The sequence below is a fragment of the Leucoraja erinacea genome, chromosome 14 (assembly GCF_028641065.1).
Source record: "Leucoraja erinacea ecotype New England chromosome 14, Leri_hhj_1, whole genome shotgun sequence".
NCBI classification, from domain to species: Eukaryota; Metazoa; Chordata; class Chondrichthyes; order Rajiformes; family Rajidae; genus Leucoraja; species Leucoraja erinaceus.
In genome coordinates this window covers 8,138,527-8,152,783 of record NC_073390.1, presented here as the reverse complement: position 1 = coordinate 8,152,783, position 14,257 = coordinate 8,138,527, and the positions used below count along the sequence as shown (strand labels likewise).

The following is a 14,257-nucleotide window of genomic DNA, read 5'->3' as shown; positions in this document are numbered from 1 at the left end:
TGAAAGGCTGTGGAAAGAGAGCAGGGGAATGAAATAGTTTTGTCAGAACCAACAGACTCGTGTCACAGATGACTTGGGCTAGGTGGATCTTTACATGCAATTATTTTTCTTGTGACGGTGAACCATTGTTATCTTTTACACATTATGATTAATTTGCCTGTGTTAATTTTTAACAGAAGTAACTAATTCAAATAATAGCTTGATTGGTGCCATAAAGGAATGGAGTAAATATTCAAACATTTTTTTCACATTTTGAAATGACTAATCTTCTTTGTGCATATATTTCAGAGCCTGTCTATGACCCTGTGATTGAGGAGGAATCTGCAGGCTCTCTACCACTAAAGAAACTCAGCCTGAAGAAACACGGCCCAGCAAAGTCTTTAAAACTCAACAAACCTGCTGCTCGTGTTTCCGCCACAAAGTTGGGTGACAAGCCATCGGACTGGAGCAGATATTCGGGTCATAATGAGGTGGCTCTGATTGACTTTGGAGATGATCAAACAAGTCACACTCCATCCCCTGTATTGGAGAACACGATTCCTACACTGGCCAAATTAGTGTTGGAGTCGTACTCTCTGCTGGACAGGACACCGCCGCAGAGTCCAACCAGAACTTTGCCGAGACCTCTATATCCAGTTCCAATCGTTGACTGGGATTCCAAACCCTTGCCTCCACCCCCAGCCTATGATGATGTTGCTCAAGATGAAGATGATTTTGAAGTCTCATCAATTAATAGTCTAGATAGTGGATTAATTGAGGAGCGATCAAAGTACGGAACTCCTCAGTTGGCAAGAAATCAAGAATCAGGAGAAACTAATTATGCGTTTGTACATGACTCGGATGGCAAAGGAAAGCCCAAAGTGGAGGATAATTTGTTCCTTCCACCAAGGCAGATGAAGCAGACCACCTTTTCTCAGTCCGCTGAAATATTTGAGGAACTGCAACAAGAATGCATGAAAAGACTTAACGTCCCTATTATTTCAACTCCAGCCTCACCGAGTCCCATCTCCCTGTCAGCAAGTGCATCTCCAACTACTTCCGATGATAAACCTCAGATCCCACCACGGATTCCCATTCCTCCACGGCCTTTGAGGAGAAATGAGCTAGGCCGTTGGTCTGGTGAGTTATCACCTGCATCTGGAGGTGAAGAGGATAAGCCTCCACAGATTCCTCCCAGGGATCCATTGTCCCAGCCATCCTCAAGAACTCCAAGTCCAATGGCAATTCCAGTTAGTTCTCCACAACAAAGGACAAGTGCAGCTTCAATGGCAACATTGACTGTCGGTGCATACCTCTCAACATCTCCCAGCAAGTTAATGCCCACCACTCAGAGTTTTGCCTCCGATCCAAAATATGCTTCACCCAAAGTTATTCAGGCACAAGGAAAGGATGTTTCCAAGGGACCCTGCATCTTGCCAATAGTAAAGGATGGCAAGAAGGTGAGCAGCACCCATTATTATTTGCTTCCAGAGAGACCTCCTTACTTGGACAAATATGAGAAATTTTTCAAGGAGGCCGAGTGTGTGGATGAACTGTGTTCCAAAAGATCTGTGACCACGGCAACGGTGAGGCCAATGGTCCAACACCCTGAATACAAAACTAACTTTTCATCCAACAATAGCAATGCAAACCCTGGGATTACAGCAATTAAAACTTCTCAGAGTCTGCAAAAAATCTCTTTTGAGAGTTCCACTGGGAAAATGGACTGTTTTACTCCAACAGAAAAAATTAAAATAGTAAGTAGTATAATACCGATTTGCTAATTGAATTCAGCATGTGCCGTATAATAGTATTGGTTTTGGTTCAAGATAGTTCACGATGGTTGGAATGTATAAACCTGGGCAAAACCATGCTCTTTAGTCAATGCTGAATTTCTCTGCTTGAATGGCAGGTGTGTTGTTGATTGACAGTACCGTACACAGACAGTAAATACCCTTTGCAAATTGAGATTGGTAATTTCAAATGTAGGGGACTGGGTCCTGAAGACCTAACTTCCCTAAGCAACAGGCATGTGTTCATGTCAGCAAATTTCATTAATTCCATTAAAAATTAGGTGCATATGTTCATAATTGATAAGAGCAGATTTAGGCTATTCGGCCTATCTAGTCTACTCTGCCATTCAATCATGGCTGATCTATCTCTCCCTCCTAACCCCATTCTCCTGCCTTTTCCCCATAACCCCTGACCCCTGTACTAATCAACATGCATAAATGTGGACAGTATTGCAGTGTCCACTGTGTTTGCTGCAATGCGATTTTATTGTCTTGTTTACAGTTAAGGAACATAACCTTAATGCTTGCACCCAGAGTTGACAAATATCCAACACAACTATATGCCATGCTGCCTGGGTAAGATCCCATCAATTTGGAGCAGGAAATATTGCAACAGATCAAATAGCATTTATTGAATAATTAATAACAGATCAGTGTTTCAGGTTGCTAAATCGTTTGTCAGATCTAGCAAAATGTCATTGATCTGAAATATGGCTCGATATTTCTGCTTTAGCTGCTTGACTCGTACCAATGTCTGATGTTTCGAGTCTGTAAATAATTATGTCCCTTTTACCTCTCATCTGTAGTTAGCTAACCCCTATTTATTTAACATTGTGACTTGTTGAACTATTCACAACAAAACCTTGTGATCAATTAAATGAGAGCTATGGGGTTTAATATGTATGCATTTTGCAGCCTGCACACACTAAATATGTGCAGTAGTTGCAAGGGAATTAACAGCGTCTTCTACCATTTTATGCCAGGACATGCCAGGAAATCAAAAATCAATGCCAAGCCAATAAGCAGATGGCCAAAAAGTTGTCCAAAGCAGTAGACTTTAAGGAAAGAGAGGCAGAGATGTTTAGAGGGGAAATTCCCGAGCTTAGAACCTTGTCAGATGAAGGAATGTTTGACATTGTTGGACTTTCTGAATTCAGCAGTACAAAAAAGGCCACATTGATGAAACATATATCTCAGAGTTTTAGGGTGAGAGGAAATTAAGAGGCAATTGGAAAGCGAGGATGAAAATATTAAAATAAAGTATTGCTAAATCAGAAGCCATGGAATAGAGCAAGCTGCCAGAAAAGATAGTTGAGGCGGGGACTATCGCAACGTTTAAGAAACATAGACAGGGACATGGATAGGACAGGTTTAGGGGGATATGGGCCAATCACAGGCCCACAGGGATGAGTGTGGCTGGGACATGTTGGTTGGTGTGGGCAAGTTGGGCCGAAGGGGTTTCCACGCTGTATCACTATGACAAATCAAATTATAAAGATAATGATTGAATATTGATAATTATGTAGATTGCTGCCTGTGTCTCTACACAAACTTAGATTCAAATGATCTCAGGATTTCTCAGATTAAAAACAGGGGTTGCCAGAACTGCATGGAAGTAGCCGTCTACCAGGGAAGGGATTGAATCTTTGGTAAGGTATGGTATTCGTGAAATGGATTTAATCCAACTGCTTCAGTTTACCTGACGTATAGTTGGAGAAAACTTCTGTTCGTGCAGTCCAGGATGCCGTGCTATCGATCTGCCAAATTTAAAAAGCAAATTAAGGGTTAGGGTAGAAAGTGGTATCAGGACAGCTAAATGTTACTAGCTTACACATAGGCACTGAAACCATGTTTCTGAATTATGTTGCTGAGGACAGCTTGTTTTTGGAAAAGTGGCGCTGTGCCAAAATGGACTCCAGGGATCTGCCAGCAGTAATTTGAAGGAGGGGATGAGAAGCCGTTGTTGGTGATCCTCCACTAAGATCGGAGAGATGAGAATTCAACCAGGTGAATATAGAATCATCCCCCTGTATATCAGTGGAGAACCATTTCAAGGTTTCAAGCTCAGTTTATTGCCACATGTACCCGTTAAGGTACAGTGGAATTTGAGTTACCACGCAGCCACACTAAGTGAAAAGCAACAAGACATACAACCACATAAAAGTTAACATAAACATCCATCACAGTAGAATCCACTTTTCTCACTGTGATGGAAGGCAATAAAGTTCATGCTTCTTCCTCTTTGTCGGGGCAGTCAAACCATCCGCAATCGGGACGAGCAAAGCCCCCGCAGCCGACGCTCAAAGCCCCCGTCAGAATGATCGAAACTCCCGCGTCGGGGCGATTGAAACTCTCTCCGCGGCATGGAGCTCCCGAATCGGCCTCTTCTTACCAGAGACCGCAAGCTTCACGATGTTAAAGTCCACAGGCCCCACGGTTGGAGCTTCGATCCCCGGCAAAGGGATCGCAAGCTCCGCGATGTTAAAGTCCTGTAGACTCCCGCGGCTTGGAGCGCCTATCGGTCTCCAGGAAAGGCTGCCAACTCCACGATGTTAGGCCGCAGTGGGGACGGAGATACGATATGGAAAAAAAATCGCATCTCAGTCGAGGTAAGAGATTCAAAAAAAGTTTCCCCCAAACCCACCTCCCGCATAAAACAAACCAAGTAACACTAAAACATACTTTTTAACACATACTAAAAATAACAAAAAGAAGAAAGGACAGACAGACTCTTGGCGAGGCAGCTACTGCTGGTGGTGCCACCCGGTGCTTATAGAGGATGCAATGGTCAAACATGGCACAGACTAGATAAAGCTTCAGGACTAGAAAAGATGGAATTTATTTTTCACAATGTCAAAGGATGATGTATATATTTAATTACATCCATTTCATTGGCAAGGTGATTGTGACTTCAAAGTGATGATGTGATAATTCATTTAAAACAATAAAGTGGGACTGCTCGAACAATTTTAATGAGCAGGAATTATTTTGGTCCTGCACACATGGCAACCGTATCGAGTCAAGAATGTGAACATCAAAGAGATAGACGTTGAGCCAACCGCTCAAGGGGATTTGCTGGTGGAAGGATTGAAAGAGATAGCTGAAGGCGAGGTCATTCCACAGCTGATGAGTCACAGAACACACATGATTTAGTGTGTTTTGAGGCTAAAGAGAGTCATTGCTACTTGAAGCATTTGCAATGGGATGCTTATGGACATGCAATAACACATATTATTGGTATTGGTTTAACGTTGTCACGTGTACCCAATTACAGTGAAAGACTGTTTTGTGCGCTATCCAGGCAAGTCATACTGTACATGAGCACAATCAAACCATACACAAGTACAACAGGTAGTGCTAAGAGAAAGGAAATAAAGTTGCGAATATAGTGTTTAGAGAAGGTGCAGATTTAAAAAGTGGAAGGTAGATAGGGAAATTGGGATTACATCAGTGGATTCTGAAAGGTCTGCTCAAAAGCAGGGAAGTAGCTGTTCCTGAATCTTATGGTACATGCTTTCAAACTTCTGTATCTTCTGGAAAGACTGGGATGCAAGTGACCCTTGATTATGTTGGCAGCTCTCCTGAGGCAGCTTGAAGTGTAGATGGAATTAATAGTTTTGTGTGATGGACTGGGCTGCGTCCACTACTCTCTGCACTTTCTTGTGATCTTGAATGAATAGTTCCTATACCAAGCTGCATTATGTGCTGGTAGTGTAATTATTCTCCTACTCTTACCTCCCCCTAGTCTAGTTCAGTAAAACACTGAGTCAAGCACTGGATCAACTATTCTTTATTCTTCCCAAACACAAACAAACTCCCTGTACAATACCTAACCAGCGCGGATCCGATCCTTGTCTCTATTCGTCCAAGCCCTTCAGCCTCATGCGAGCAGGCACCTCCAGCAGGTCACACGATCCCAAGTGCACCTCCAGAAGACCGACTCTGATCCATGTGGGGTTCACTCTTTTGTAGGGCATCGGACCCGTGGTGCAAAACTAAATGGGGGGGGGGGGGGGGGGGCAGCCCCTACAAGCCAATCACACATATCAATCATATTTTCAGTTATTGACAGTTCCCTAACCCAATTACAAAGTACCCCATTACAATGTTCCCACAGAAGCTTCTAGAAAGTTAACTAAAGTAAAGAAACATTTTCCACAGTTGTATAAACCATTTGAACAAGGCTTCACACTTTAACCAATCATCATATAGCAGCACAAACACTCTGCAGCATAATTAACAATATATTTTTACACCCCCCTCTATAACCAATCCTAACCATACATTTGCAGACCTGGTCAGCTCTTCTGCAAAAACCCTCATACATGTTAACAAAGGAAGGATGTCTGGGCCTCACCTTATCCTCAACTTCCATCTCAGGTCCAGACTCTTTGGTGCCTTGACTCCCATCTTGCAACTTTCACAGAAAGATGTCAAGCAGGCCCTGCAAATACAGAGATCCTCCGTTTTGTGACCTCGTTAATTTAGCCAATATTAACATTCCTCCATTTTATCATTTATGATAACTCTCATCATTAATGATAACCAAAACACAATAAAGAATACTATAACAGATATTCTAACTAGAAGATGATGATGTGGTTTCCCAGAATTTCATGAAGCTTCCTGAGTTTACATGGGCGTAGCTTCATGATTTCCGTCTGAGGAGTCTTCACCTCCCGAGTTTTCATGGGCGTAAATCCCTCCATCCATCCTTCTAAGTTCATCTGTTGCTGACTCATCAAACAAGCAAGCAAAATCATACTTAGACAAGAAATTATACCACTTATTACTATCATGCAAAAACACACTCCAATGTAAAATACAAGCATTCGTCTAATATCGCATTTGTTAACTGCACAGTTCCAAAAACAAATCACAGTATATTTTTAATCCCGTGTCGTGCTGTTTTCAACCAACGGAACCCCTCCCTTAGATACAGAAGACCTTCGAAGTACTCTTCACTGAGTGGTACTCTTCCTATCAAGCTACTCTTCTTCTGTCAGGTACTCTTTCCTCACATTAAATGCTTAGACTTAGGGGTACAGTTCCCATCGAGTTACTCTTCACTAACAAGTACTCTTCCGCTACCGAAGTTTACTCTTTCACTAACAGGTACAAATCAACGATCTAAAGGTTACGAACCCTTGGTTGAACAGCCACGATTCGGACTCCAATTATAAAAGCAATCTTAATCACACTATGTCCTTATACAGTCCCGATTCGAACCACTATTACAACAGTGTATCTAACACTCAAATCTTTAAATCAAAGGAAATACACAGTAGATACAATAAGGCAACGGCAAAATTTAAAACACACTCCAAACTGTAACTTGACAAATCTTAACTATTAACAATGCCAACAATATATTGTATTATGCACAGGTTAACCAGAAAAATATATATACACTTTACAATATCCAGCTCTCAATATGAGAGTCTGGAATAGAACTAGCCAATCCTTCAATATGAAGCAGTGAATTTGGTAAATTTGGATCAAAAAATTTAACTCTACTCCCTTACTCTCTTATCCGATCGTCTTTTAGCTTCCTTCCTTCCTTCCCACACAAATTCAATTTTAGAATCGACGCGTCTTTAATTGAAATTCTCAGTGTTGTTCACAAGTATTTTCAGCCAATTATACTCCAACCACAGAGTTCCCAGTACCGTTATGGAACCTCTCCCTTTCCAAAGCTTTAGGTACTACTCAGGCGGGGAGTAAATTCCTCATAGGCTCACCCCGCGGGATTCTTCCTTTCAACCTGCTTGTTACTGGGCTTCAGCGCGTGTCTGCTTCACGCTGGAATTCGGTGCCGATCTTTAAAGTGCCTTTCCAATCGCACCCTCAGCAACGACGCAGTACTTCACTTCTTTGTACTGAACCCGACTCAGCCTTGTCTATTAAGATACCCCAGCCAATTCGTATATATCCCATTCTGAGCAGGGACTCGAACCCCTGAACTACCTCTTTGGTGCCAGGCCAACTCAATTGTACCTGACTGCAACAGCTGTTGACTAACTAGGTGCGGGGTCTCTAACCCACTAGAGAAAAGCCTTGTGAGCCTAACTCCCACTGCACCTTAAGGCAACGACTCCCTTTCCTCTACCCTCAGTGCTTGCTAGACTCTGTTCTTTAGATCTTGTTGGGACCCCAACACAGGCGCGCAAATGATCGATTCGTCCCGATCAGCGAAGAGGGGAAAACCGCAGCGTGGCGCCAATTTCTCCCCTCGCAATCTGAAACGACTAAACACCCCGATCGCAAACTTATGTCTGGGGGTACGTGGAGTTCCCAAACGAGCCCCCAATGTAAATATGCTCCTACTCTTACTACCCTAGTCTAGTTCAGTAAAACACCGAGTCAAGGACTGGATCAACTATTCTTTATTCTTCCCAAACACAAACAAACTCCCTATACAATACCTAACCACCACGGGTCCGATCCTTGTCTCTATTCGGGGAGGGATGGAGAGAGGGAGATGCACGCGTTACTTTAAGTTAGAGAAATCTATTATAACTGGGATCTTATCTGATTCTAGAATTTTGTTGCAAATGGTGTGGTCAGTTATTTTTTGATAGCGAGTGGAGTGAATCAAGATGTTTGAAGTCCGTCTTCTCTTAAGTTGGCGATTGAAGGAGGAAGTTCTTCACTTCTTCCTAGTGGTTGAAGGTGATGTACATGAGCAGTAACAAGTCGAGTTGTCCTGGCAACATTAGCATGTGCGTGTGTGCAAACAAGAAAAAAAACCCTTTCATTCATTTTCTTTTAAAGATCTGCAGTTACTGTTGCTCTCGTCTTTTATTGGAATTTAATCCCTTGAAACCTGAGTGTTGAGGCTTTTGATCCAATTCCAATGGATATCTTTCCTTTTAGTAAGCAAAACAATTACTTGAGTAGTTTGTTACCAATAACTCCCCCAACTGATTTGACTAGTTTGTCTACTCCAACCTTCTCCTGCAACAATCTACTTGGTTTGTTAATTATTTCTTCAAAGTGATTGATGTCTCTAGTGAATCTTTCGATTTCATTCCTATTTTAGTACATCCATGGAGTTATAGTATAACCACCATTCCTTGATTTATAAATGGGGTGTGTTCCTCGGAAACCTGGTATTAAACAAATCCTAGTCATTGAAAGGGCTGTGGGAATAAAATGTGACACGCTTTTGATATCGCAGCATTTTTTAAAATGAATCAAATAAGTGTACCCATGGAGTGAATGACATTAGAACAATAATTCAGAAATCAAAGGCCCATTCAATTTCAATGACACTGTTGCCTCCACTGATGAATTTTATTGTAATGCAGTGCAGAGATTTGAACATGTTGGTTTCACCCACCCAATGCACCCACAACATCCTCTTCCATTCACATTTCAATTCTTTGTACATGTTTTTCACTGACTGAAATTCCATAACAAATGTTCAAATTACTTTATCAAATTTATGATATACTCAACTATGTTTATGTAAATATATCTATCCAACAACTAGAATTTTCAAATTCCAAATTGTTTTCTTCATGTAACAAACTATTGACCATGGCCCAGTGATGGACCCTTAATTATGATTCATAAGGTTGGAGGCTCATGAGCGTGCAGTCTAGGTTAATGTATTGCTGAAGGAATGGTCTGCTCTCAAAGTTTCCTTCTTTCAAGCCCAGGCCTCATTTGACTGTCCATATAGATGAAAAGGAGCAAAAGAGTTATTGCCAGTACTTTTGTCAATATTTATTTCTCCAACAACATCATTGGGGTTTTGGAACCTTGCTGTTTCTGCATTGTGACAAATGGCTCCCACTCCAAAATGTCTTTATTAGTTATTAAAGATTTGGACATCCAGAAGTCAAGGTAGAGCTCTGTAAATACAAATTATTTCTGAGATTGTGTAAGATGGTTGAAAATCAACTATCTATGTGCAGTTACCATTTCCATGACCAATTATAAAATTGTGTTAACTACAAAACACGTAATGTGCACTTTGTTAGACTTTTGAAACATTATCCAAATGGTCTGGCAGGATTTACAAAAACTAGTACAGTATGCAAATGCCACAAGTAAAACTAACAGAATGTTATCATGTTTTGTCTGGGGAATTGGATGCGGAAGTAGGGAGGTCATGTTTCAGTTATATAGGGCATTGGTTAGGCCATATCTGAAGTACTGTGTACTTAAAGATATTAAGGAAAGATATTTCTGCATTGGAAGCAATTTAGAGAAGGTTTACTAGCTTTATGTTTGGAATGGGCTGCCATCTCAGCAGATATTGGGTATATTGGGGACTTGACTGAAACAAGACCCTGAGCGGTCTTTTAGTTGAGTTTGTTGTTACGTGTATTGTACAGTGAAATACTTTTGTTATGTGCTAACCAGTCAGCAGAAAGACAATACATGATTACAGTCAAACCATTTACTGTAACCTATAGATAGATACATGAAGGTACACAAAATTGCTGGAGAAACTCAGCGGGTGCAGCAGCATCTATGGAGCGAAGAAAATAGGCGACGTTTCGGGCCGAAACCCTTCTTCATAAGGGAATAACATTTAGTACAAGGTAAAGCCAGCAAAGTCCGATCAAGTATTGTCTGAGCATCACCAAAGCGGTAGATAGTGGTTCAGCACTGCTCTCTGGTTCTGGTAGAATGATTCAGTTGCCTGATAACAGCTAGGAAGAAGCTTGATGGGGTGGATGTGGAAAAGACATTTCCTCATGTGGGCAAATCTGAAATTAGTTTGAATGTGATGCTGTGGTGATTTTGATAAAGAGGAGCCACCTTGAGACAGAGTATGGTAAATGACCGACTGTTCTGCACTTTTCTAAGATTTAGTGTTCTTTATGTCAAGCAAATGGTAAGCATATTTAGAGACTTATTTCTGTGGTTACTCTTTCAGCAATTGGAAATTCTTCCAGCATAAGATCACATTTCTGAGAATCTTGGAAAAACATTAGCGCATTAAAGCAAATAAATTGGTGTTCCATAAATTTTGTTAGAGTTTAATCGATTGGATTTGCGGCAGTGTTGTAATTTGACATTTTTACTGTTATTATATACTGTATTATTGAACAATATATTGCGCTCCATTGCGTGTTATGTTGTTTTATGATAAAGGATAAACATAGGAACTGTTCAATGGCAGCTTTTTTGTTTGTGAGAAGGTGATCCAGAATTAATATATTTCCGAAGGTATGAGAGCTGAAACTGCTGGTATCCAGAACCAACTGTGCTGGTAATTTGAAATTAAAAGTAACTTTTTTACACAGAAGGTGGTAGGTGTCTGGAACGAGCTGTCAGAGGTGGTCGTTGACGCAGGAACTGTCACAACATTTAAGAAACATTTGGACAGGTACATTGGCCAAATATAGGCAGGTGGGACGAGAGTAGTTGGGCAATGTTGGTCAGCATGGGCAAGTTGAGGTGAGGGGCCTATTTTCATGCCGTATGAATCTATGACTAACCAAAAAGGCTGGAAATATTTAGATCAGGCAGCATCTGTGGACAAGAAGCAGAATTTGTTATCCAGGTTTAATACTAATTCTGCAGTACAACCTTAGACAGATTGGGACAACATCAATGCCAGCAAATATCATTCATTGTGTCTGGTTAAAACCAGTGCACAGCAAATTTACTACCCATCCAGGTGATGAAACAAACTGTTGTGCTGATGTGATCAGTTTCCCATAAACCTATGCTTGCATTCAATGTTTTTTTTATACAATCAATTATAGCAATTCCACACAAGGCCTTTGAGGAAAGAATACTTGCCTGTGACATTGTCTCTCTTCTTTACCTCTCTTGTCAATCGCTGTAACCCCCATGTAATTTTTTTTCCTGGTGCACGGTACGTACGAGGCCGTCATGGGTCAAGGACGACTTGCATCTATTTTATTTGTGCAGGTTTTGTGCAGGCTGATGATGTAAAAATAGAACCTGCAAACTGTCAGACGGGGCAAGACTCAACCTTATTTGGCTGCTCTGCACTGAAAGTTGATTTGGTGCGTGCCCATCTGTTAAGATCGTGGATTGCAGGAAATGATTTAACATACATGGGATGAAATCAGATTTCGGAGAGCAGACACATTTGAGATGGATAGTCAACATTTTAGATGCACTGGAATGCTTTTGGAGCTCCATAATTGCCACACGTTGTGTTTGTCATTGCTCCCTGTTTTTTTTAATCTTTACCATCACATAGTGATGATCATATTTGTCAGGCTGTTGATGGGAAAAATCCACACAGGTCCAGAGCAAATCTGGGGCCATTGGCTTAACGTGACCGAGTATGATGCTCTCCTTGTGGCAGCTGGGAGAGAATAAAAGAGATCCCTCTCTTTTGTTAATTATGGCAATTAAATTTGTTCCTTTTCTGGAAGATGGTCACAATAACAGCATCTCTGATCGCTCTTGGCAAGTTGTCTTCTTCCGAGGTGTGGGAAATGAGATTGTGAATTTGTTTCTGAAGTTCCTGTCCACCCAGTTTTCGAATTTAATGACGACAATCTGCTCTCAGCCTGGTCGATATTCAGCCTGTTTTAAATCTTGTTGAGTAGGAAGGAACTGCAGATGTTGGTTTAAATTGAAGGCAGACACAAAATGCTAGAGTAATTCAGCAGGACAGGCAGCATCTCTGGAGAGAAGGAATGGATGACTTTTCGGGTCAAGACCATTATTTCTTGTTGAGCTGGAATTGCAGTTGGAGAAGATAATTTCCTGTGGTTTAATGTCAAAGATAGTCATGTCAATGACCAAGTCAAGGTTGAGGAGTTTGTCAAATTGCTTTTGTAGCAGTAAGGCTGGCTTGATAAGAAGCTCTCTGATCTTGGTTCTGAGCAGGTGGTGAAAACTGTTGGACAGGTCACGGCCTCATCTGCTGTTATTTCCATGAGCATGGTCCCAAAACAAAGGTGTCCGCATGAACAATTCTGCAAGAAAATCAACATTGAGAGACTTTCGAAAACTGCAAAGGAAGCTTCTCTCAAAGAGTTCTCATATAAGCTTTTGACACTCATCCAATCATCATATTAACACTGAAGAATTTAGACATATCAGGTTTATTAACATTGGTTGATCTCCTGTATTTCTACATACGATCTGTTCTTCAGGTTTCAAATTTTCTATTGGATCTCAGCCTTTGAATTCCTGTAAAGCTGTTTATTTTTCTTTGAGGCCCATTGAAATTTCAAATCTACGAACACCTTGAGCTTGTAATTAATTAGCCCGTAGATCATTAAACCTGTGGTGGTGTTTTTCAGTAGAAACGTCAACTTTCTTTGTGAATGGTATTTACAGCTGCACTCCAGAAGGTACACTACAGAAACGCTGGGCTTTGTGTGGTTCTTAATAGATGGAAGCATCTGCTGGTCTGCGAGGCATTGTCTGAGAAACTACTGCAGTTGTACAGGGTCTTGGTGAGACCACACCTGGAGTATTGCGTACAGTTTTGGTCTCCAAATCTGAGGAAGGACATTATTGCCATAGAGGGAGTGCAGAGACGGTTCACCAGACTGATTCCTGGGATGTCAGGACTGTCTGAGAAAGACTGGATAGACTTGGTTTATACTCTCTAGAATTTAGAAGATTGAGAGGGGATCTTATAGAAACTTACAAAATTCTTAAGGGGTGGGGGCTAGATGCAGGAAGATTGTTCCCGATGTTGGGGAAGTCCAGGACAAGGGGTCACAGCTTAAGGATAAGGGGGAAATCCTTTAAAACCGAGATGAGAAGAACTTTTTTTCACGCAGAGGGTGGTGAATCTCTGGAACTCTCTGCCACAGAGGGTAGTTGAGGCCAGTTCATTGGCTATATTTAAGAGGGAGTTAGATGTGGCCCTTGTGGCTAAGGGGATCAGGGGGTATGGAGAGAAGGCAGGTACGGGATACTGAGTTGGATGATCAGCCATGATCATATTGAATGGCGCAGGCTCGAATGGCCGAATGGCCTACTCCTGCACCTAATTTCTATGTTTCTATGTTTCTAGATGTGTGAATGCTTTTGTTCCCATGGGCATTGGAGAGGAGGGTTGTGGTGTTTGTTTAGTTTAGAAATACAGCGCGGAAACAGGCCCTTTGGTCCACCAAGTCCGACCCCCGCACAGTAACACCATCCTACTCTAGGGACAATTTTACATTTATACCAAACCAATGAACCTACAAACCCGTATGTCTTTGGAGTGTGGGGGGAAACCGAAGATCTCAGAGAAAATCCATGCAGGTCACGGGGAGATTGTACAAACACCCATGCACGTGCCGTGAGTAATTACTCAGGGTAGGCAGTCAGTCGGCTTTAAAAAACAAATCTTAAACCACACAAGCGCAGATTTTTCTCTCCGTAAAAATAAAAAATAAAAATGAGTAATAATTCAATGTGCCCAAGGCTTCCAAATCTCCTTCATTCTGAATTACTGAATGGGGGGGGGATGGAGGATGACGGCAGATGGAAAGATGGAGGAAAATCGGGAGCACACCGGGACAAGTTGAATCAGTTGT

The 14,257-nt window shown here is 41.6% G+C and overlaps 1 protein-coding gene across 11 annotated transcripts in view; it reads left to right on the top strand.

Moving 5' to 3' along the window:
* tnk2b (tyrosine kinase, non-receptor, 2b) overlaps positions 1–14,257 on the top strand; it is a 227,609-nt gene that overhangs the window by 201,497 nt on the left and 11,855 nt on the right. For all 11 annotated transcript variants that reach the window (XM_055645536.1, XM_055645534.1, XM_055645532.1 and 8 more), the window contains one exon: positions 289–1,736. In XM_055645536.1, coding sequence (XP_055501511.1) covers positions 289–1,736 — 1,448 coding nt within the window. The remainder of the gene's footprint in view (positions 1–288; positions 1,737–14,257) is intronic.